This window comes from Neovison vison, chromosome 14, assembly GCF_020171115.1.
Source record: "Neovison vison isolate M4711 chromosome 14, ASM_NN_V1, whole genome shotgun sequence".
Classification (NCBI taxonomy): Eukaryota; Metazoa; Chordata; class Mammalia; order Carnivora; family Mustelidae; genus Neogale; species Neogale vison.
The window spans coordinates 3,423,952-3,448,205 of NC_058104.1; the positions used below are offsets into that span (position 1 = coordinate 3,423,952).

At 57.4% G+C, this 24,254-nt stretch overlaps 1 protein-coding gene across 2 annotated transcripts in view; it reads right to left on the reverse strand.

Moving 5' to 3' along the window:
• The window catches only part of MAD1L1 (mitotic arrest deficient 1 like 1), a 321,677-nt gene extending 298,382 nt beyond the window's left edge, over nucleotides 1-23,295 (reverse strand). The window contains exons 1-9 of one of the 2 annotated variants that reach the window (XM_044232773.1): nucleotides 23,250-23,295; nucleotides 20,798-20,957; nucleotides 17,690-17,830; nucleotides 15,258-15,437; nucleotides 12,550-12,674; nucleotides 11,648-11,729; nucleotides 10,615-10,745; nucleotides 10,414-10,528; nucleotides 8,743-8,804 (exon numbers count right to left, since the gene is read on the reverse strand). In XM_044232773.1, the coding sequence (XP_044088708.1) occupies nucleotides 8,743-8,804; nucleotides 10,414-10,528; nucleotides 10,615-10,745; nucleotides 11,648-11,729; nucleotides 12,550-12,674; nucleotides 15,258-15,437; nucleotides 17,690-17,830; nucleotides 20,798-20,947 (986 nt within the window). In that variant the 5' untranslated portion in view covers nucleotides 20,948-20,957; nucleotides 23,250-23,295. The other variant, XM_044232774.1, reaches the window with a different exon arrangement.
• Nucleotides 23,296-24,254: the final 959 nt, after the last annotated feature.

Below are 24,254 nucleotides of genomic sequence, written 5' to 3' on the forward strand. Positions count from 1 at the left end.
ACTGCTCACAGCCAGAAAGCTGACATCCAAGCTGTCGGGTGAGGAAGCCCAGAGCTAATGCTGCCCGGGTAATCAGCCCCCACTGCTCCCCTCAGCCTGCCCAACACGGCAGCCCCAGGGCTTCCGAAGGCCATGGGGGCTGCTCGGAAAACAGGCAAGGCTACCCCAGAGGCCTCCAGCTCTGCGGCTGCAGCCCCTCCCCACTGCTGCGGTGGGGGGGTTGTGGGAGCACTGATGAGGGAGGGCCGGATCCTCCCACACTCCCAGGAGGAATTCAGTAAAGCCTCTCCAAGTCCACAGAAACCAGACACAGAGTTGCTCCTCTCTCTCCAACATAATCCCCTGAGCACCCAGCAGAGCCTAATTTGTCTAAATCCTTCTGCTATCTGGCTTTAGACTTTTTAAAACCAATTTAAAAGGAGGTACAGAAGTAGACGAGCCGTATCTACAGAGCTGGAGAAAAGCCCTCCTAAGTGCTTCAAGCGCCGAGCCAGAAGTGCAAAACACTGACGCCTTCCATCTGGGACCGGCCCCGTCATCCTCGGGACCCCAGCGGGCACACACAGGGGACGACCCCTGAGGAGTGGGCAGAGCTCCTCTGGGAGAGGGCCTCCCTGTTTCCATTCCCCGCAGGGATGGGACACACAGAGACAGAGGGCCAGGACTGTGCCCGGACTCGTGTGGGCCCACCCTCATGCTTCTGGAAAGGCCGCAGTTGGGCCCGCGGGGGGGTCAGGGATGCCGCTCCCTCCACACCTCGCTGCACACACCCACTTGCAGCAGCAGGCACAGGCCAGTCGGACTCACATCTGAACCTCACTGGGGAGCCGGGCACAGCCAGGGGCCGCTCCCCCGGGGCCCAAGACAGGGCTGCAGCGGAAGGAAGCCAGCTGTCAGGGAGCTCTCTGCTACACTTGTCTTCTGACTCCCCCCGGCACACAAGAGCATGAACAATACAGGCACCTTGTCACCGAGGCCAAGCAGGCCAGAAGAGGCCCCATCCTAAGTCACAATAACCACAGACAGAAACGCACAGGAACAAGCAGTCCTAACACCCTCACGACAGCCAAACGCTTACTAAATGCTACTGGCTGCCAGTCCCTCGGTGCTCACAAGGCTAGCCACCCTCCAAGCCCCCAGGGCCTCTGAAGACAAGCCCCTGCTCTTCTTTCACAAGACTGAAGACGGCAGGTAACCAGTAAAGAAATCAAACACGTGAAGGTAGAAGCCGGGGCTCAGCCACCAGGAGCACAACCGGCTACTTAAGGCCAAGAGTAAACCGCGGGAGCGCCTGCATCCCCTGTTGGCCTCCACAGGGTGGCACGGGGCTGGGATGGACTCCGAAGCCTCTGGCCACCACCTGCACACCTCTGGGGGCCACTGGGGCTGGAAGCCAGCACAACACCAGGGCACAGGCCTGATGGAGAGCCAAGGGCAGGTGAAGGCGCCTCTCCGGGGCCGAGCTGCAGGACGACAGCTCTCAGCAGACAAATGAACATGCAGTGGAACAAAAGAAAGGTTCATGGCTGAGGTCACAGAGGTGCCAGCACGGGAGGCCAGAAGGTGAGGCCCTCGCCTCCCTCCTCCTCCTCCTCCAGAACCCCAGAGGAAACCAAACCAAGACCAAGGTGCCTAATAGCCTGGCCACCCTCCTGATAGTCAGCACCACCTCGTGTACTGACGGATGCAACACCCAGAGGATCAGAAGCGGCGACCATAGTGACTGTGGCCATAAGAGTCCAGGTTGGTCAATGAGATGCTCTCTTAAAAGGAATCAGGTTTGAAGTGGCGGGGGGGTGGGAGGTTGGGGTACCAGGTGGTGGGTATTATAGAGGGCACGGATTGCATGGAGCACTGGGTGTGGTGAAAAAAATAATGAATACTGTTTTTCTGAAAATAAATAAATCAATTTAATAAAAAAAAAAAAAAAAAAGGAATCACGTGCCCGGCCTCACCCACCATGGGACACAGGCCCCAAAACCACTCCCCTGGCCACCAGACAAGTGCTGCTGGGAAGCAGCCCGGTCAGCAGCTGGTTCCTGTGCTCACTGCAGGTGACCGGCCAGTTTCAGGGACACCGACACCAGGCTTCAACAAAACCTGTCCACCCTTCCACCTCCCTGCGCCGTCAATCCCATCAAAGCCGCACGCTGCCTGACAGGCACCACGCCCTCCCAGCCAGACTGAAACCAGGCCAGATCCAGGCACAAAGGGACAGGGGAAGGAGCCAAATCACAGAGGCACACCCGCTACCAGCAAACTGCTTCCTCCAGGAGATGAGAGGCTTGACTCCAGAGGGTCTCACCATGCATTCCACACCCATTCAGTAAGGATCCCCCCGGGGTGGAAACTGCTCAACACGCTGTTCAACTCCAACCCACTGGAGGTCCCTGCCCTCCTCGCTGTGCTGTGGCTCCACCCTTGGAAAGCATGCTGCCCAAACCCAGTGATGCCACTCGAGTGCCAGAACAGAAACATAAAGCACTTTTTGGAGGGCAATTTAGCACCATCTGTCCATTACAAACATGTATGTCTTTTGAGATAAAAAAAAAAATACCTACTTCTAAGAATTTGTCCAAGTAATGAGGCCCTGCTTCCAGGGGCCTGAGATCACTCAGAGCTCGTCCACTTCACACTGTATAGCCCTTCAATTCAGTAGAGCTCGCTGCTGGTGCAGAAGTACCGGTGGAAATCGAGTGACGAGGTGTACAGGATCCAGACTGAGCACCGAGTCAGAGCTTGCCACAGGAGAATGTGCCAGGCGGTGCCCAGACTGCGGGGTCAGGTGCCCCCCGCTGGAGGAGCCAAGGGCCCCCTTCTCTGACAAGTCGTGCACACTGGGCACAAGGGCCATGTGATGGGGACCGAGCAGGGTGAGGAGCATAGGGCTGGGCCCCACCCAAAATATAAGGCTTTATAAAGCATGCCTCAGCACCCCTCCCCAGCCTGCCGTCGTCCACGGGTCCCCTTCATGGAGGTGGGATGCGCGACTGACCACGTGCACACCCAAGCAGCTGCCGCGACAGCCAAGGGCACACGATTTCTGGCACAACGTCAGGACCCCTCTAGCTCCAATCACGTCCCAGCCTGAGATGTGGGGAGCTACTCACCTGATAGCCACTACAGTCAGTTTGGCCTTTGTTAAAATTCCAAATAAAAGGCATCACACGGTGTTAAAATAAAGGGCATCACACGGTGTGGCCTCCAAGCACCTGGCATCAGCAGGACTTGCGTGCGCGCACAGCAGTCTGGCCTACCCCAGGGATATGCCATGTTCCATGAACCCGCACCCCTGCTGATGGACATGCCTGCTGTCCCCACATTTTGGCTATTAGGAATCAGGCCACTGGGAACATTTAGGGACAGGTCTTTTTGAGGTCACATTTTCATTTCTCTTGACTAGGAACCCAGGATACCACTGCCAGGTTCTGTCATAAATATACAGGAAACAGCCGAACAGCTTCCCAAGTACTTGGGGCTGCCTTCCCAAGTGCTTCCCCAGGGCTGCCCTCCCCTCGCCCCTGCAGCAAAGGCACGACACCACTGCTCACACCCTCACCCCTGCTGTGGCCTCCCTCTGATCCCAGCCACTCTACTGGGCCAGCTGCAGCACCTCACGTGACCTTCACCTGCACCGCTGAACAACAACGATGTGGAACGTGTGTCACGTTCTTATTCCCTCCCGTCCACGGACCCTCTTCTGTAAAGTTGTCTGTTCAACACCTTTTGCCCAACTTTTAAAAACTGGCCATTGTCTGATTCACTCGGAAGAATTCTTCACAAATCCTGGATACGAATCTTCCCATCAGGCCTCTGCACACACTGCAAGTACTTTCTCCCTCCTAGAACAGGGTTTGCCTCTTCTTTATTGTAACTGTTTTTTCCAAGAACAAACGTACTTTTTTATTTTAGAGAACTCCAAGTTACCAAGTTTTCGACATCTCTGGTGCATGCTTTTGTGTCCTAATCTTCCAGAAGTCTTGATTTTCACCCCAGGCAGGTGCATGCCCCATGTTAAGAGACAAGAGCCCGGACCTACCACACAGACTTCCCACTGCCTCCGCACCGTTTGTGGAACACTGACTCTCCTGCTGAATTATCTCATCACCTTCATGGAGACCAACAGACTCCATACTTTTGAATTATTCCTGAACTTTTTAGTCTTTTCTGTTGACGTGTATGTCTATCCTTATGCCATTACCACACTGCCTTGACCAATATGGTTTATAACATGTCCTGAAATCAACCTTTGTAAGCCCTTGGTTTTTTTCACGAACAAGCCTATAAAATTTTAGACTCAGTCTGTTGGTTTCTACCAAAAAAGGCTGGAATTGCACTGGAAGTACGGACCAATTTTAGCAAACTGGCATCCCAACAACATGAGCTCCTCCACTCCGCAAGCACAGTATCCCTCAGGAAGAACTTACACTTTACAACATACAGGTTTTCATCAAATTTACCCCCAAGCACATCAAGTTTCTGAGGCCACAGTCAGTGGCACATACTTCCAGTGGCCGGCTGCCAGTACGCAGAAATTCAGTCCAGCTTCATGAGTTGTGTCTGTAACCGCGAGCCCGTTAGGCTTACCAGTTCCGGGTGGCCCTTCACAGAGTCCTTGAGCCCTCCTGTGTGGGTGATCATCTTGTCTCAAACCATGGGCAGATTTACTACTTCCTGTCCGGCTGCACGCCTTTCTTCCCCCTCCCACCTCTGCCCTGGCCTACACGGCCACTGCCACAGATGGGGAGAGGGCATGCAAGTGCAGAGTCGGCGGGAACGGTGCCGGGGGCTCTTCCACTCCTGCGTTGCTTGGAGGTTTGCATCGTGCAAGGGTGCTAAGCTCTCACAAAGCTTCTGCACTACTGAAACAGTGTGCTCCCCCAAACCTACTACCACAGCGAACCACACGAACCAGCACTCTAAAAGAGGCACCCTTATGTTGCAGCAGCTGCCCCTTCTGCTCTACTGGCCCTGCCCCTCCCCCACGTTATTCCTTCTCCAGTGCCCCAGACAGTCACATCCACGCTGACACGGATGCAGAGAATGTCTCCTGGCATCCGCTTTGAACACCTTCAAATCCTTCTCCACCAGGCCACGCACCCAGAGCAAAGCTGTCCACACCCGGGCACGCTCTGTGTCCTGCTGCTGAATCCCTCATTCACCTTTCAAAGCCCTAAAATGAGGACATCCAAGCATCACACCCACTCACTCTCCCTCCCCCACTGCAGGCTCCCCCAGGTGCATGGCACCCCACCCAGCCTAGAGCAGCATTCCCTCCCACCCAGGACTCTCCAAGTCCCGAGGCCCACCTGCCTCCAACCCAGGTGACCTGCAGGCTGGAGACAGGTATCCAGCAACCTCCAGGTGGACAAGCCTGCATGGCAGGTGAGAAAAGAGCCAAGGGGCTTCCCTACTGGTTTACACGGCCTGACCCACCCCGGCTAACTCTACCCAACTCTCCTGACACCTCTGGGCTCCTCGGGGCCTAAGAAAACCCAAACTGGGAGAAGGGTGACAAGAGTCAAGAACTCCAGGGGGTTTTGGTCTTTCCAGGTGTCAGACCTAATCTCTGTTCCCAACCTCTGTAAAGCTACAGGGCCCTCTGAGAATCTGTGAAATGCCACAGCCGTGAGCACAGAGGATAGCCTGTGCAGAGAATATCCGGTCTGAAACATCAGAAGCTCACAGACACCAAGCATTTAAGGATGATAAAGAAGCTAGTGGAAAATAGGTTAAATGTGGGACAGCCACCAGGGGCGGGCAGGGCAGCGAATAGGGGCCAGCCAGCCGCCCATAGGTGCCCTCACACCCCTGCTCCTCTGGCCCCAGCTATAGCACGTAAGTCCCACGCAGAGCAGCAGAGGACCAGGAAGAGCGGCAGGCAGCAAGTGTGGGGCCAGAAATCCACAGGGACCCTGCAGCTATCGAGGTGCAGGGATCAGGATCATGGGGGCAGGGGTGCCACCTAGTGGTGGCAGCCCTCAAAGCCCAGGAAACACGACGTGGGCCAGGACCTGCGGTCAGGACACATGCCAAGTGAATGCTTTCAGTCCCAAAGTAACAACAACGCCTTGGCCTAAACACCAAGAGACTCAAGTCTGCCAGCTCACAAGGCTCACCTTGTTCCTCCAGCCCCTACTTCCAGGGCATCTGCTGTACTCCAGCCCACTGCCATCGCCCTGGCTGATTGTGCTTTTGGGGGGGGGGCGCACCCCTGAACTAGGACACACCCACAAACATGTTTCCATGGGAAGAAAGCCATGTTCTAGAAAAGTCCTTCCATGAACAGGTGTGAAAGATGAGGCACAAGCTACCCTCCAACAACACGAGGGCCACGCTGGGGACAGACACACATCTAGCCATTACTCAGCACGGTCTGAACCAGTCCTCTCGTCCCCTGCCACACGGAACGTGGCAAGGGTGATGGAGGGCATCCATGCTGGACTCACTGCAGGCAGTTCTACCTCCAGCCACCCAGACAGCAGTCTCAGAGCTCCTAACCAATGCCCACCCCTCCCTCCCATGCTCCCCCTGCAGGGACCCCAACCTTTCCCTGTGCCCTATTTCCCTCTGCACGTTTCCCACTCCATATTCAATCCCACAAGATGTGGGCTCCTACAAGTCACTGCCCCTGCACAGAAATCTCTAACTGCCCCAAACTCCGCAAAAAAGAAGAGCCAAACTCCTCTTCGTAGCACTCAAGGTCATGCAAGACTCAAGTCCAGTGCCCAGCAGGCTGACCCATCTGTACCCAACTCTCCACACGGCTCTGACGACAGAGAAAACACAAGTCTGTGATCCACCAACTGTTACATGACACATGTACTCACGTCGGCGGGGCAGCCTGCCTGCTGCCTGGAGCACCCTAGTGCGGATATAGGGGTAAAGGAGAGGAGCCGGGGTTTCCAAAGTGCCCCCGGAAGGGACCAGGAACAGGTGACAAAGCACATGAAAGAAAAGCTGCCCCCTACAGGATCCTTCCCCAATAGCTGCCAGGAGCCCAGGACCACGAGGATGCCCCACCCGCTTCTCCAGAAGCCTCCGGCCCCTCGGAAGGGACAGCTCTGCAGCATGGGACTGTGCTCCTCCCCACATGCACAGTGAGGCCTGCGCTGCACTCCCAGCAAGAAAACCAGCCCAGAGCCAGGCACAGACTTGAAGAGGGGCACCCTGGCCCAGGGCCGACAGAGACACCGGCCTTGGCTCTACATAGCCCACTCTCCTATGGCCGACCCCAAAGGGCCTCAACACCCCTCTTCCTCTCCCTCACCGGGCCCGGCCACCCACTGAACACACAACACACGCAAGCAGGCGACCAGGCAGATGACCCGCCCCAGCTGGCAGTCAGCGCCCTGCACGCCAGCCATACTCAGGCTGGAAGTGAGACCAAAGGACCGAGGAGTAGCTGCACCTCCCCTCCGGGCCAGAAACAGCCGCCAGCTGGGCCCCAGCCCCGGGCCTGACTGATGCTGCGTGCTTTGTGGCCCACGCTGGGCGTTCAGACCTGCCAGCAGCTGGTCTGATCGGGCATGCGTGGGCCTCTGATCTCCTGCACAAGAAAGAAATCAGGAAGGTTTCTCTTCTGACGAGGCTCCCTGGGAGCAGGACGGAAGCCTTCCGGTGAGTTAATAAGTGCAGAGAGCATGAGGAAGCACAGAGCAGCTAGGCCCTGCTGGGCCAGCCCTCCACGAGCCTGGGCCCCGCAGGTGCGGTTCAAGCGCGATCAGCAGCCTCGTCTGTCCTGTGACTCAGCCATGCAGAGCCGATGAGGAGGCACTTTCAAGGGACGCACGATGGAGTCAATAATGCTGACGGGAACTGCCACAGGGTCCAGAACCAGCAGCAGGACCGTGTCATCGCAGGACAACTCTTTAAAGAAGGTTCTCAGTCTTGGCCCAGTTGCCCAGAGCAACATGAAAGACAACCGAGGAGCTACAGTCTTAACATCACCCAAGCAGACAAAACAAAAGGCTCTTGAAACACCGCAGCTCCAAGGACTCATCCCCCACCAGCCCTCTCCCAGACTGGAACCACCACACAGTGATGAAGCTACAGGCAAGAGCCAGTCCGCAGCAGACCCACAGAGTCCTGGGGACCGAGAGACAGGCAACCACGCTGGAGGGAGAGGGGCAGCAGCCCTCGGAATGACGGGCAGCAGAACGTGTGGGGCCAGGGGCAGGCGGCAGTGGAATGCTGCCCACCCTGGCCGTCCTGCCCACTGGGAACGAGACCCCAGCTGCCCACCCGGCAGCCCTGCCACGGCCCCTCCGCCTCCTGCCGTCCCCCCAATGGCAGCAGCTCACAGATGAGCCGAGGCTGCTGCGGGGACCTGCAGGGCACGACAATCCTCCACAACAGTGTTTTCTCTCTGCCCCCCAAAACTCAACTCATCTCCACTGCTTGTTTTTGCCGAAAAGGAATAGCCTATCCTGAAAGCAATGACTCCCTCAGCATCCACAAAGATGTCCTTTCAGAAAGCCTGACACCCCAGGGCTATCAGATCCCTGCCAGCGCTCTGCCAGCCGACCTTAAATAAAGAAGCTATTAGGACTTCGGCAAGAGGGTCACTTCGGTCCCGTTTCCACCCCAACAGTGTAAGTACCTCATCTGACCTGAGCATCCCTGGCCAGAGCCGCCCCGACAGACTCTAGCAGGGTGGCTGCTGGCAATGCCAGGGAGCCAGGGCCGCGCTCCCAGACGTGCCCACCGGCCCACCCCGAGGCACTTGCAACCCCCACCTACCTGATGCTCAAGCCCGTGGTCTGCTCCAGCCGCTCCCAGCTCTGCAGCTTTGCCAGCAGCTTCTGGAAAAACAGAGAGGTGAATGCTAAGAGCACCGTAACCCCAGTATTTCCCTTCCAAGGCCTCTGTAGCCACCTGGAGCCCTTCATCATGTGACCCCACCTCAGTCCCCAGACCAAGGAGCCTCCCACAAAAGTGACGGTGATGAGGAGGATGTTACATCTCCCTGATCCCTCAGAAGAACCTGCTCGTATCTCTGAGCTGAGCGCCCGAGCGCCCCGAGCCCGCTGAGGAGCCGACGGCTTACTCCCACGACAAGCAGGGTCAGCGCCTCGCCCATTCTTCATCCCATGGAGTCAGGTCAGAGTCTCAGCGCACAAAGCACCACCGAGTGGGGGCAGGGGTGGCAAAGAGCCTCGTGCTTGCTCCCATAAAAACAGCAGGGCAGACCTGAGTGCTGAAACCACAGGAATGTGCTGCCTCTCCCATGCTCCAGCGGCTCCGTGGGACGCCGGGGCCCAGGGCAGATGCGCTCCTCTCAGGGGACATGGCCCACTAGGGCCGGGGCCCCGCAGGGAGAACAGGAGGTGGGACATGTCCCACCTGGCACTGCATGTGGGGCTGCCTGATCCTGCATCTCACACTCTCCCACGCTCACCCACGTCCCACGTTAGAGTCCTCCCCACCTCTTCCAGAGACGTAAGAAATGTCAGGGCGAGGACCACGCGTCTCTGTCTGGCCTGCCCCACCTCCACCCGGGCCAAGCGCCCTGCTCGCATCACTGCATTCACGCCGTCACTCGATGGCCCTTTCACACGCGGCGCACAGGCTGGTGAACGACTCTGTCACTAGAGCCGATGCTCAGCGACCACCTACCAAGGGCCAGGCCTTGTTTAAGCAGAGGACGTGAATTCATTAAGCCCTCACAACCCTGCAGGGCAGACACCGTTACTCCTCATTACATAGGCAGACAGAGAGGTTAGGTAACTTGCCCAGGGTCACAGAGCCAGCAAGCATTCATGGCAGGATTTCACGCAAGGCAGCGTGACTCTGGAGACCGGATCTTAACCAGTCTCAGAACTGCCCAGAGGAAGCACTGCTCGGTCTGGAGCCGCGTCCTCAGGCGGAGTTCGCAGGTAAGCCGGCATCCTACAGGAGCTCGGCTCCCACCCTGTGAGGCCACAGGCCGCCCGTCTGGCCAAGTGCAAGCAGCTACCAGCACACTCCCACCACCTAGGAGACAAAGAGGGCCCGCGGCTTGTCAGTGACGCAGCACGGGACAGCAGGACCCAGGGCCAGAGGCCAAAAGGCTAAGTGCTCGTGTCCCTCGTGTGCACTGGGCGAGACAGAGCTTCTGCGTCCCCATGTGCGCAGGGAGAAGGGGGTCGGGTCCTCCCCACGTCACCTGATTCCCGGCCCTGTGTCCCCCACCCACATGGGGATGCGTGACCACCGGCCCGCTGCGCTCCCCCAGCCGAGTCTCCCCACTGCCGACTGGCTCGTGAGCATCCGCACGGGACACCACAGTCCTGTGGCCACTCTTCATCCCACCACACCAGTCCAGCACTTCCACATTTCAGGGTGGGGGAACCAGAATGCCAGACTGAAACCCCAGGATCCCCCAGACAGAGGACACCCACAAGGACACCCACTATCCCCCCCAGACCCCACCTCCTTCTCCAGCTCCAGGACGACCAGACTTTCCTGCAACTTCTCCTGGCGTCCCAGCCGCCGCCGCAGCCCCTCCAGCTCCTCCCGGAGCAGCCCGTTGGTCTCCCGCATCTCCCTGGCAGGGACAGAAACAAAGTCCCTCAAAATCCCACAAGCCTGAGAGGAGGAGCACAGCCTGGCCCCAGCCTGTGCCCGCCTCACCGCAGGTAGGCGCTCTCCTCCCGCAGCTGCTTCAGCTCCCTCTCCAGCTTGGGCAGCCGCACCAGCTCCGACTTCATATTCTTCACGACTGCGGCATCCTGTTCCTGCAGGGACAGCTTCTGCTCCAGATCCTGAATGAGGCCAGGGACAGAGGGGACAAAGTTGACCACTGTGGCCCGGCCCCCCTCCAAAATACCAGGTGTACCCCTGTGCCACGTCCGTGTTGGTCTCCAGGGACACCCCCGACATGGTGTTACAGGTTGGGGTCACACTTCTGTGCCACCCTGCCCTCGGGGCTGGGGCCCTGGTGCACACCTGTCCGAGGACAGGCAGCCAAGGCTCCCTAAATAAACACATTGGTAAGACACAGCGCTCTTCCCCTGCCAGATCCGCTCCTGCCACACTAGCACCCGTGTAACAAGCGAGTCTTCTCCACGTTGACGACAGCCTTTCCTTTGCCATCTGCAGTCCCCTTGAGACACACTGGGGACAGCTGGCATCCATCAGTGACAAGTCACTGAACAAGCTCAGTGCATGAGATCAGGACCAAATCAGTCAGTCAACAAACATTAACAGGGCCCAGCTCTGTGCCAGGTACAGGGTCAAGCAGCAGGCACAAGGTGACACAGGACACAGACAAGGTCTCTGCACGTCAAGTCTGGAAGAAAAACAGGCACCACATTACGCAGGTGAGCATACTCTGGCAGGTGGGCCAGAGGACTGAGCAGGAGTGAGGTGCCAGAGCCGGGCAGGCCCCAGAGCAGGAGAACAGCACGTGAGCAAGCAGAGGCAGGAGGGGCCAGGAGGCCTGACAAGGAGGCAAAGCTGGAGGGAGGTGGGGGGCAGCAGCCCCAGCCCCAAGCACAGGCAAGGCACACACGAGATGAGCAACCATGTCAACAGTGTACAGTGGGCACGGGCCACTCATGGTCCCTGGACACCCAAGCAAGCCCCAGCTAAAGCGGCAGGATGGCTGAGATCACCACCAGGACACCCCGCAGGTACAGCCTGCGCCTGAAACAGAGTAACGCACCCTGATCCTCTGCTCCTGGTCGGCCCTGGCTTCCTGGCTGGCCTGGAGCTCCTGAACCTTCTGATTAGCCTCCTGACATTTCCTGTCGAGAGAAAAGCACATCATATGCAGAAAGAGGTAGGTGGTAAAGCCAGCATTTGCCCTCACCCTGGAGGCTTTCCTGAGTAGGCCCCAGGCCCCAGAGCACTGTGGCCTCGGTTTCCTCAGACTGGGGTGTTGGCTAAGTCCACACCCCCAGCTTTCTTCCCTCGCCTTTGCTGCACACCCCAGCACAGACGAGGGCCACAGATGAGGGCCCTTCCGTGACCGCCCCCCCGCCACACCCCCAACCCGGCCCAGGAGAGTCCAAAGCTCTCCTAGGACACCACCTGTGAAGGGAAAGGCCTAGATCACTGAGAGAGAATTCCATGCACGCTCAGAACGTGGCCTCCGCCTGGACAGCCCCACAGCCCACCCACCCCAGAGGCGCCCCACATAGCCTTTAAAGCCTCGCTTTTGCTTCTCTGCAAGCAGGCATCCCAGTCCCCGGGGAGGGAAGAAATGACTGCTCCCAGTCACTAACAACATTAAGTGTTGTTCCCAGAACATTTAAAACACTCATTGTCCTCACTTCAGTGGCCCCTACGTCGGCAGCCAACAGCCTATGGATGGGGAGGACAGACCGGAAGGGCATCTGTCCAGGCTCAGTGTGGACAGCACACATGGTCACCCGGTGCTCAGACCACAGAGGGCACAGGAGGATGAGTCCGGGCCTTTCCATTCACCGTCTCCCGCACCAGTAACATCCGGACACACAGCTCAGCATCGGCCCCAGAAGGCTTCAGACCGACTGGACCCAGGGCGACCCTCGAGCAGGCTCATCTGGTACCGGGACAGGGCCCTACCCCAGCACAGCCACTCACTTGTGCTGCAAGGCCAGCTGCTCCTTGAGCTCTTGCTTCTCAGACTCCAGGCTCTTCACCTGCATCTCCTGGTTCATCACGCTCCACTGCAACTCGGAGACCCTCCCCTTCAGCGTGCTGATGGTCTGGGGGGGCAGGGGGCACAGCTGCTTACAGGCTGCGACACAAGTGCAGATGTGAGCTCCTGACCCACACACCCACGGACAAATGCCTTCGAAAGAGCCTGCACTGGCCACCTCCTCCAGCGGGCAGGGACTGAGCCACCTTCTCCTTTACAAAATGCGACCTGGGAGAAGACACCACCCCTCAATCCAGCCCCAGAGTATCCGGCCTGCAGCCTGCCTCACTTTCCCTCAAGCAAATGGGAAACCACTAGGTCTCAGTGATGGACTGCCTGCCGAGAAAGCCTTGTGCCCCGTGACATCTGTCACTTGGGATCCTCGCTTATGTTCAATGTGCTTGTGTGGGTCTCCCTCCACACATGCCCTGGCCTCTCCGCCCCGAATGAGCCCCTACCACACCCCCACCCCAGATAAAACACTCCCCGTGAACCACAGCCAGGGCCTGCCAAGACGTCAGAAGCAGGGGACTGAGGCCATCTTCAGAACGGAGGGGCCACGGGAACGCCCTGCGAACCTCATACTCTCAAACAGAGGGCAAAAACGGGGCCAGACATTCACCCTTGGGGAAAGTGCAGGCATGCTCTCGGCCAGAAAGCTGGGGCTGGGGAAACTGGTCCAGGACCGAGCTTCAGGACTTTAAGGGACAGACCTGCCACCCTTGCATCAGACGTACCCTCACCAGGTGACCTCCTAGTGACCATCTGGTGATTGATCTCTGTCTGTGGCTTTCCCAGGGGAAGCCAGCTCACCAACCAGACCACCAGAGAAGCCCACTCAGAAACGTCCCTGTAAATAACCTCCCAGAGTGGAGGACAGGGACCTGGTCCAGCAAACTCCCTGCAGTTACAGGGCACCCCTGCCAACAAGGAGGCCTGACACACTCTCACCTGACCCAGGGGCCCATGCCAACTCAGGAACCACATTCCCCAGGGGAGGCCGACACAGGCCGTCCACTTCCTGGGCTCCATCCATCTGCGTGGTCTGCTCTGTTCCAAGGATGCCCATCAACCTGGGCATCACAGAAGAATGAAGCTACGAAACTACATCTGACTAGGAAAACAGCCTTTGAGAAGTCTTCGGGAATCTAATTAACACATCCTGGACACCAGGCGCTGCGCAGGACACAGGGTCAGACGGCCGGCCACACACAGGACCCGGCTGTAGGGAAGCCCGGCGATCAGCAAGAGGACTTCCCAGTGACAAGCACACAAGCCAGGCTAGGTGGAGAGAGAGAGCATGTGGGGGCGGTGACGATGGAGTCACCAGGGAAGGCTTCTCCAAGAAGGTATAAAGAAACAGAAACAAAATTTACGGTCCTCTATCCCAACTGGCTGCCATCTCCCCACCCTGGACCCCTCTCTCATCCTCTTTGCAACCTGTGTGGCAAGGGCCTACCCCACCACCTCGCTCTTCACTGAACAGAGCGCAGGCCCTGCCCTCCCCCTTGGGCCCCAGACCAGCCTCTAGAACACAGCTGAGGCAAGCCAAGGGTGACACAGGGACTTGTCTTGAGGCTGATCACAGCTCCTCTCCTGCCAACATCCACATCAGAAGACAGATGTAGGAACAACCTTAACATGCTCCCCGGCATTGCCAAGGCAAAAATAACCTGCATCCTGCTTCCCGAGATCTATCAAGTAGAGAAAAGCACGCAGAGACAGAATACCAATGATCCCGCGCCCTGCTCCCTCCCCAGGCAGCTCTTCATCGTTTTCCTCACTGCACCTGTGATCCGCAGCGCCACAGCAGAGGGACAGGGAAGGTCAGGAGAGTCCAAGCTCCACCAGCAGCAGTGTTTGGGCTCTGTTTCTAAAATTTAGACAACCTTCAACTGGTAGAGACAGTAAGGACTACAGTTCCTCTGTGTGCTGGCTTCAAAGACGTTCTCAAATACTAACACACCTGCTAATAATCAAAGAAATGCAAATCCAGGGGTGACACTTACATCTTTGGAAAGTGGGGGTGGGGAATGCAAGTATTTCCAGAAGATACCACCATCCATGACAGGTAAGGCCACAGGGAAACCAGGGCCCTCAACAACACTGCCAGGACCACACAGCAACTGGTAGCAAAAGCCAGACGCTGTCCCTGGAGACCCAGAACCCCACTCCTGGGAATACGTCAAAATCAGTAACAGAAGCCAAAAGCTACCTGCTACCCACTGCATACATGTGCTCATATGTACATTTACCAGGATATGCTGAGAAAACGTGGGGCAAGTTTTTAAATGATGAAATGCTAGGTGTTTGATTTATGAAGGCCACAGAGTGGAAAACAAGTTGGGTTTGCTTTTTTTTTGAGGGAGCGGGGAGAGAGCAGGAGTATGGGCAGGAGAAAGGGCAAAGGGAGAAGCAGGCTCCCCACCAAGCAGCGAGCCCGACTCAGGACTCAATCTGGGGACTCTGAGATCATGACCTGAGCCAAAGGGAGATGTGCCCCAGGTGCCCCGGAAAATTAGTATTTTTACTAGGATTACTACGACGGGAACGCTGCGCACACATGGCAAAGAGATCAGAAAGTGCCCAGCACCCCAGGGCACCCACGCCTCTCCCCCCAGAAACGCCCCCTTTCTGGGACAGCCCTCACCTCCCCGGCCGCAGCCAGGCCGTCCTCCTTCTCCCGCAGCTTCTGGCCAGCAGCGGCCAGGCTCTGCTCACACAGCCTATGGCGCTCCAGCTGCTCCTTCATCTTCTCCTCCGCCTCAGCCTCCCGCTCCTGTAGCTGCCGAATGCGCGTCAACAGCTCCTGGTTGCGGTCCACCTCGCGCTGCCAGAGCAGAGAGTGAGCAGGAATGGGAGACCCACTCAGCCCTCCCTCAGGACAGGGACCCCCTGACCCCGGTGCCAGTCATGCAGGAGGCCCCGCTCACACCACGAGAGCTGAGGTCTCCAGGCACATCCTCTCCTGCAGACCGTCTGATACTGGGAAGGCAGCCCCAAGACTGAGACTCCTCATTCTCCCTCTGATGGACCCAGGCGGGACGGGGCGGGGGTGGGGGTCTAGGGAGTCGGCAGTCAGCCACTTAGGAGCTCACCCTCATCCCCAGAAGCAAAGGGACCAACGACTGGGCACCTGATGCTGTTGACCCCTGGCATCTCCTCGGGAGGCGGTGCAGCAGGAGCCCCCCCACCCAATCCCGAGCCGGTACTCAGACCAGACCTCTCTAGCCGGGCACCAAGAAATGCTGAATGAACGCAGACGGACATGGCCCGCTCAAGGGAACTGCAAGTCTGGCCTCCGAAGAATCAGGGGACCCTTCCACAATGCAGGACCCTGAGCAACCCACCCCAGAAAGGAACCTAGCATCTCTATTCAGACTGCCCGTCCCAAGTATGCAGGGGGCAGTCCCTGCGGGTCCCCAGACCTCAGACAACAACCAAAGTGTCTCCATCTGAGAGGTTCTGAGATCCCCACCCACAGCCAAACTAGCAGGCCCTGAAAAACCATGATAGATGTCTAAGGCTCAAAGGGACAATTTGAAAGCCACCGGCTCACATGGTTCCAGGTCACATTCAGCCATGTCTGTGGGTGAGAAGGGAAAGCGCCTCGAGGACCCGGGATTAACTCAGCCCTGCACCCTTCGATTTCCCCAAGAAAAGACTTCCACCAACCACGCAAGGATCCACTCCTCCAACTCATTCCAACCTATTCTGAGCACATATAAGGTGCCACGGCCTGCGCTGCACCCTGGAGACCAAGGACAGCCCAGACCGGTCTTGCCCTTGGAGGACTAATGGCACAGGAGAATTCCAATAGCTCCATACCCCCTGCTGTCTGCCTGAGAGCGAGGGCAATAGCACCAACACCCCCTATCCCTACCATCTAATGGCCCCTGGTGCCACCTGCAGCCCTAATAATGCACCTTCAAGAGCAGCAAGATTCCCGCAGCCTGTCCCTTCCCACCACTTCCTACGGGACTATCCTTCCTTAGATGACCCAGAACGTGAACTAAAGCCCCATCTTAAGAGGAAGGCCTGGGAGCAATGCCAAGGCCACGGGACCCACTCACAGGCCATGTTCCTGTGACCCACATGGCACACCACAGCCAGAAGCCTGCATATTAGGGTCAAATACACCCAGTTAGCTTCACATCCCTGAAGACATCGCTATTTTTACAGGACCAGGAAAGCACACAAACATGCCACATAAGGCCAGAATGAGGCCAGACATCTACAGCTGGGGAAAGTGTAAGCAGGTCAGAGACTTGCTGGTCCAACGCTTTGCCCGAGTCTTGGCAGCATGAGCACTTATTGAAAACCTCTGGCAAAGTGCTGCTGATCGAACCAAAGGAAGGGATTTACGTCCTCAGTAGAAACCAAGCACCAGGGCGCCTGGGTGGCTCAGTGGGTTAAGCTGCTGCCTTCGGCTCAGGTCATGATCTCAGGGTCCTGGGATCGAGTCCCGTATAGGGCTCTCTGCTCAGCGGGGAGTCTGCTTCCCTCTCTATCTCTCTCCCTGCCTCTCCATCTACTTGTGATTTCTCTCTGTCAAATAAATAAATAAAATCTTTAAAAAAAAAGAAAGAAAGAAACCAAGCACCTTCCCTAGGTAATGGGGATGGCACTTGTCCAGTTTGCCCTGGGTGAGCTGGGGACAACAGAAAGTACCCCCAAGGCTGGAGATCCTGGCTCTGAGGCCCTATAACCACGTGAGCAAGATTGGTCTAGCCTGGACTTGGGATGACACAACCCCAGGACTTTCTAAGCCTGTCACACTTCGGTACCTGGTATTTCTGCTGGGTTTACACCCCAATTCTTTGGGTGGGACGGGGGTAGAAGGGAGAACAGGCAGCCCAGCAGAGAGGCATGCCCTGGCTGGGCACACGTGGCGGACAGCCAGCCCCTGCGCCCTGCCCCCTCAAGGACATCAAGCATAGCTGGCGTCTGTGGCCTAACGAGGCAGCCCCAGCAGCCCAGAGGCAGAGCACCCAGGCTCCCAGCCGGTAGGCTCACCTGCCTTATGGCCTGGCAGGCACCGTGCACGACGCCCCAACACTGGGGCCACCTGCTCGCACCCACCTCGTAGCACCTGGCACTGGTGCTGGCCGCCCGCTCCAGCTCCACTCGTGCCCTCTTGTGGCTCAGCTCCATCTGCATCTTCTCCCGCTCCACCTGGACCACCTGGGACTTGGAACGGATCCGCTCCGCTCGTTCCTCCAGCTGACCAGGTCACACCCGGGGAAAAGAGAACCCTCAGCAGCTGTGCCAAATAGGGGAACGGCTCATCCAACACTCACACTGAGCTCGGCCGCCAACAAGGCCCATACTCAGCCTCGGGGAAGAAGGGTGGATGCGGGGCCCTTCGCTGGAAAGTGGGTGGGAGGAAGCAGTAGACAAAGAGGAAATAACAACAGGAAAAAAAGGTAGGTTCTAAGATGACAGTGTGTAGGCTCATTCTAGAAAAAAGGGCATGTTAGTCTCCTATTGCCGTGTAACAAATTACCACAAACTTAGCAGCTAAAACCCCCTGTTATCAGTCAGGGTCCATGGGCAGAAGGCCAGGCACACCGGCCAGGTTGTCTGATCAGGGTCTCACAGGCTAAAATCAACAGGGGTGGCCAGGCTCCAAACTCACCTGGACCTTGGGATCCTCTTCCATACATAGGAGGACTAAGGTGCCGCTTCCTTACTATCAGCCCCGGGCTGCTGTCAGCTCCCAGAGACCACCCACAGCCCTTGCCATGTGGCCCTCTCCACCTCCAAAATCAGCAAGGGAGAACCCCCACATGTAGAATCCCTCTCCTGCTCTGAGTAAGTCAGTCCCACCATCTTCAGGCTGACTGGTTTCTTAGTTATGTTGGCAAAATCCTGCTGCCATGAAACCATTTTAGTGGGAGAAAAGTGTGGTCGACCAGGCACCAGGAACTTAAGAGCCATCTTAGAAGTTGGCCTGGCACGCAGAGTAGATACATAAAGGTGACATCCAGCCTGGAAGGGCCTCAGAAGACACACCAAACAGTTTCACGGAAACAGTGAGTGTGCCAAGGCCTCATCCGCATATGGACCACAGCCTGACCGTTCCAGGGATGGCTACTAACACAGCAGCTCCCGGGCGGTAGAAAGAAACGCCGAAACTCAGGCTGCACCCCACAGATGCCCAACCAGGCACTTCCTTCCACACAGAGTCTCGGGGACTCTCAGGCACACTGCAGCTTGAGAAACACTTGACTACAGCGAGAGGTTCTCAGTCCCACCAGGGACATTTGGCGACATCTGGAGACACTGCTGACTGTCAAAAGAGGGGGTGAGAGCCAGTGTTTGCTACCAGCCTCCAGTGGGCAGAGGTCAGGGATGTCCCCTACCATCCCATAAGGCAGAAGCAAGTCCTGCCAAACAAAGCATTCTCCAGCCCCAAATGTCAGCAGTACCGAGGCTGAGAAGTCCCAGACCAGACGAAAGGCATCTGCTCTACCCAACCCCTCACACACTCTTTGAGGGCCTGAGTCCACACTTTCTTTATCCTCTGACATTTTCTCTCATTTCAGTTCACAGCGGCTGAAGAGTGGGGGTTCCGAAGCCCACCCTCTGCCGCATTGGTGGGCTTCCCTATCTCAGCGTGCAGCAAGGACCCAGCCTCTCCAACGATAAAGGATGGTAGCCCCCAGCTCCCGTGGGCACTACTGCACAACTGCCAGGAGCCCCAGAGAGACGGGTCCGTGGCCACATCTTCCTGGCACAGGGACTGCATGTGAAGGACAGTAACTGAAACATGTTTCTATTTAAACCAACCTCGTAGCTCCTGGCACTGGTGCTGGCCGCCCGCGCCAGCTCCACTCGTGCTGACATGCAGCACAGCCAGACTATAAACCCTTTCCCAAAGAAACAGGAGCATAGAAAAAGAGCAGGGGGCGGGAACTGCCAGACTCTGCAGACCTGCTGGTTTTCAGTTCCCTCACCTGCTGTCTGGGGCGGCTGGGTAGGGCACAAAACCGCTGCTGGAAGTGTGGGGACAGCACAGGGCCAGATCAGGGCCCCCAACCGGTCCTGCAGCTATAAGACTCTGACCAGCTCACTCTGCCTACAGCATCCACCTAAGGATCCCCCACACCGAGGCGGCCTTCCACAGCACTAGCTTAGTGAGAACTGGGCCTCTGAAATTCTAAATCCTAGAATTCTGATAGATTGGCCAGAAGTTTCCAGACATTTGCATCAACAAAACTGTAACAATTTTTTAGACTAAAGTTGTCAACTTATTTTTCCTGTGAGCAAGAATCAAGAAAACACAAAAAAAAAACAAACAACCAAAAAAAAAAAAAAAAAATGCCACCGTCATTTCCAAAAAGTGCTTTAACACCAAAAACAAATGTTAAAAAATCCAATTTTGGAATAAAAAATTCTCTAGGAAAAAATGGCAGTGAGTAACTGTCCACTAAACAAACAAAAATCACTCAATTATTCAGCAAACACATGCACACAAACACAGGAGCATTTGTTTAAGCACAGGTTGCCTGGGCCTCCTCAGGGCTCTCAGAGCCCCAGGACACCACTGTCTCTGTCCCAGGCCATTAGCAAGGACCAACTGCCGCTGCAGAAGCAGGGGACAGCAGCTGCCTGACACGGCAGTGATGCAGACTGGCAGGGGCCGGGGCCAGGCTGCACACACCACCCCCTCCTCATGTGGCCCCAGTGAGCCCTGTCCCCGTGAGACTGACCCCACAAGTCTGTGGAAGCTCAAGTCCTCCAGGAGACCTGGCCCCTCTTTAATGGGTCTACAGCAAGCATTGCTAAGAACGCGAAATAAAGTCAAATAAGACTTCTTACAGTGAAACTATAAAAGGCACATCCTGGCAGAGGGAAGCCAAGATCTGCCAACAGACACACCCAGTCTTTCTCTTTACTTGGAGACCCATCCACATGGAGGGCACTCACCTGAACTACCTGGCACCTGAACAGGCCCCCACCAAGGTCAGGTGCCTTCTACCCAGAGAACACTCCCCCATACAAGGCACTCACAAGTACTTCCTGCTGGAAAAGGAAATGCCAGGGCACACACCTTCCACCCAGAGAACCGCCCCCCGCACCCCACAGCACCCATCTTCCACCAAGAGACCACCCCCCGTACCCCAGGGCATACACCTTCCACCCAGAGACACACACATACCCCACCCCATAACCCAGGGCACGCACCTGCATGCTCTGCTGATACTGTGTCTGCAGAGAACCTGGGGCGGAGGTGACAGCATCCAGGCCGGACCCAGCCTCCACCCGCTGAGAGATGAAGTTGTTCAAAGACCGCAGCGTGGACAGCACAGTGGTGTTTTCCCCCAGGTCATCCATGGCCACTTTGCTTTTGGAGGAAGACAAGGGAGGGGTGACCGTGAGCCTCTGCAGGTACCATGAGCTCTACCAACAGCCCCACTCTCCCAGGGCTCTCTCTGAGTCCTTACACGACCCTACTGTTCATAAGCACATGTTTGCAGTTAGCTGGCAGCCAAGACTCATCTGTAAATTTGAGAGCCACTTGGCAAGGATGCCACGAGGACGAGTGTCCAGCATACATGTCCAGATGGCAGGGCTGCGACTGGCACACGGTTCATCACTCTCCCTGTAACTCCACACAGGACATCTCAGGCAGCACGACAGGCCAACTAGGTCTTTCTGCACATATTTCACACATCATGAAAGTGGCACTTCAGAAAGTTACAGAACAGACTGGAACCCAGGTCTACGTCTAAAGTCCAGTGTGCACTGGACTGCACAAGCCAGGGCATGGAGGAGAGAGCATGAACAACAGCAAAGAACCAGCATCTGTGGGGCACCCCCAGGGCATGCTTAAGCATCTGCCTTCAGCTCAGGTCATGATCCCAGAGTTCTGGGATACAGCCCCGTATCAGGCTCCCTGCTCAGAGGGAAAACTGCTTGTCCCCACTTGTGCTCACTCTCTTGCTCTCTAATAAATAATTAAAATAAAATAAAAAGAACCCACATCCCCAAACCTGTACTGACCATGGCCTGACGGCCGCCCGACCACCAGTGGGCGGGTAACATCCCAGGTACAGTTAATGAGCAAAGGTATGAATTCCTACAGGTACATACCACATTCCACTTAGGTAAAAGGCCTGCTCACACAGACTATCCTAAGGATTTTTTTTAAAGATTTTATTTATTTATTTCACAGAAAGATAGAGCACAAGTAGGCAGAGCAGCAGGCAGAGGGAGAGGGAAAAGCAAGCTCTCCACTGAGCAGAGAGTCCGATGCAGGGCTCCATCCCAGGACCCTGGGATCATGACCTGAGCCGAAGGCCACCGCTTAACTGACTGAACCACGCAGGCGTCCTGGACTTTCCCAAGTATTAGATTGAAAACGCCTCCCAGCCATCACCCCAAAGGAAGAAAGTGAGGAATCTTAGTTTGACTCTGAATTCCGGTTCGAGGAGAACAGAGCCCTTCTCTATAGGCCACGTTTGCATCCCGGACAACACACCTGTCTTAACCACTTCTCAATCACGCTGTCAGTGGAAAACGGGCTGGGAGACAGAACAGGACAAGCACTGAGTGCTGAAAGCCTGGTAGATACAGGCCCAAGCGGCAGGAGATAGCACAGGTCTGCTCCAGAAGGCAAACCCCTTTGTTCGCCCAGGTTAGACTGGGGCCATACTCTCCATCCCCTAATGGGAAACTTAGCCACTATGTTCTGTTCCGGACAGGCCATCCCCTGTAAGAACTGATGCATGTAATCCACTGGAATGAAGAGCACACACAGGTTTTCAACTGTCTGGAACTAAGCCGCTGCACAAGGCACGCGATTAGGCTGCTGCCTAATCAAACTCCATCCTCTTTATGCCACAGACTCCAATCTTCAGCAACCCAACCACAGAAACCCAAGCCCCGAGAAATCACAACCCCTGGGCTGCGCGCGCAGAGCACGCTGCCTGTCAGCGGCCCTTCTCCGCCTGGGCACCGAACCAGTACTTCTGCCACCGCTGGCAACTCCGGGCACAGGGCCGGCTCCGCCAGACCCCAAGCGCCGAGTCGGGGTCTGCCCCCCTCCGATCTCCGCTCCTCTCCCCACCACCAAAGCAGACGGCTCGGACCGCGGCCCCCCTCCGACCCCGCTCCGACCCCGGTCCCGGCCCCGTCCCCGCCCCGCTCCCCGCCACCAGAGAAGCCGACTGGGACACCCGCTCCGCTCCGACCCCGCTCCGGTCCCGGTCCCGGCCCCTCGCACCGCTCCCCGCCACCAGAGAAGCCGACCCCGCTCCGGTGCCGGTGCCGGTCCCGGCCCCCGCCCCGCTCCCCGCCACCAGAGAAGTCGGTACCGCTCCGACCCCGGTCCCGGTCCGACTCTGATCCCGGTCCGGGCCCCCACCACCAAAGAAGCCGACTCGGAACCCGGCCCCGCTCTGGCCCGGCTCTGACACCGGTCCCGGCCCCTCGCCCGGCTCCCCGCCACCAGAGAAGCCAAGTGGGACCCCGGCCCGGCTCCGAGGGACCGAGCGCGGCGGGGAGGAGGCCAACAGGCAGGAAAAGGGGACAGCGCCCGCGTCCAGCGCGTCCCCCGGCCCCGGCCCCTGCCCCGGCCCGCCACCCACCGGCCCCCACCGGCGCCCTCCGTGGATCTCGGCGCCAGGCAGCTAACCTCAGATCGGGGCGATCGCCGCCGCCGCTCAGATCTCCCTCCTCGGCGCCCGCGCCCGCGTATCGCGAGACCTGCCGCCGTGCTCTCGCGAGACTTGGGCAGGATCCGCCGTAAAGACTCAGGTCGGTGCACCACTGAGTCCTGGGAGCCCCGTGTGCGCCCCGGAGCCGCCGGCCCCCGGGAGACCTCGCCCGGAGGACTCTCACCACAGGCTAGCCAGCGGGCCGATCGGGGAACCCGCCCCCGACAGTGGGACGGACATCCCTTGGGACGGTGGCCTCTCACCGTATTGTGTGGAATAGCACCGCCCAACGGTGGCCTCCTCGGGCCAAACTTTCCTGCTCTTGACAACTCCTAAAATTTTGCTGCACTACTGACTTGAATTAATACATCTTTACTTTTCTCTGGGCTCGTTGGCAAAGCAAAATACTCTGCTGCTAGGCTATCCTCCCAGGGCCCTCTGAGCTCCTACAGCCAGAGACCCTCGTCTAGTAACGGGGGTCATTGTCCTTCCTGAACCTCCTCCTCCCTGTCAGCCCCCACCCTGACGGAGCACCCGAGGATCTGCACCAACCACCCGCCCAGGGTCTGGAGGGTCTACTGCACCCCAAAGGTCTGCACACACCCCCAGAGTCTGAAGGGTATGCACCCCCCAGGGGGTCTGCAGGGTCTGCACTGTGCCCCAAAGGTCAGTCTGAGGGCATGCCCCCCCCCCCCGGGGGGACTCTGGAGGGTCTGCACACCCCCCAGGGTCTGGAAGATCTGCAATGCCCCCCCAGGGTGTGAAATAGGATGGAAACGGGGGAAGTGCTGGGGGTAGGACAGGGGAGTCTCAGATATAACTGACCACCAAATATAATGGAAAAATGCTAAATCCAGCCTTCAGCCACTTCAGAGTGCTGGACTGAGATCTCAGGCCCTCGTGGAGATTATGGGTATCTTCCCGGGCTCTCCCGCAGCCCTATCCCTGAGATTTAATCAGTGATACAGTCAATACACTCTTCA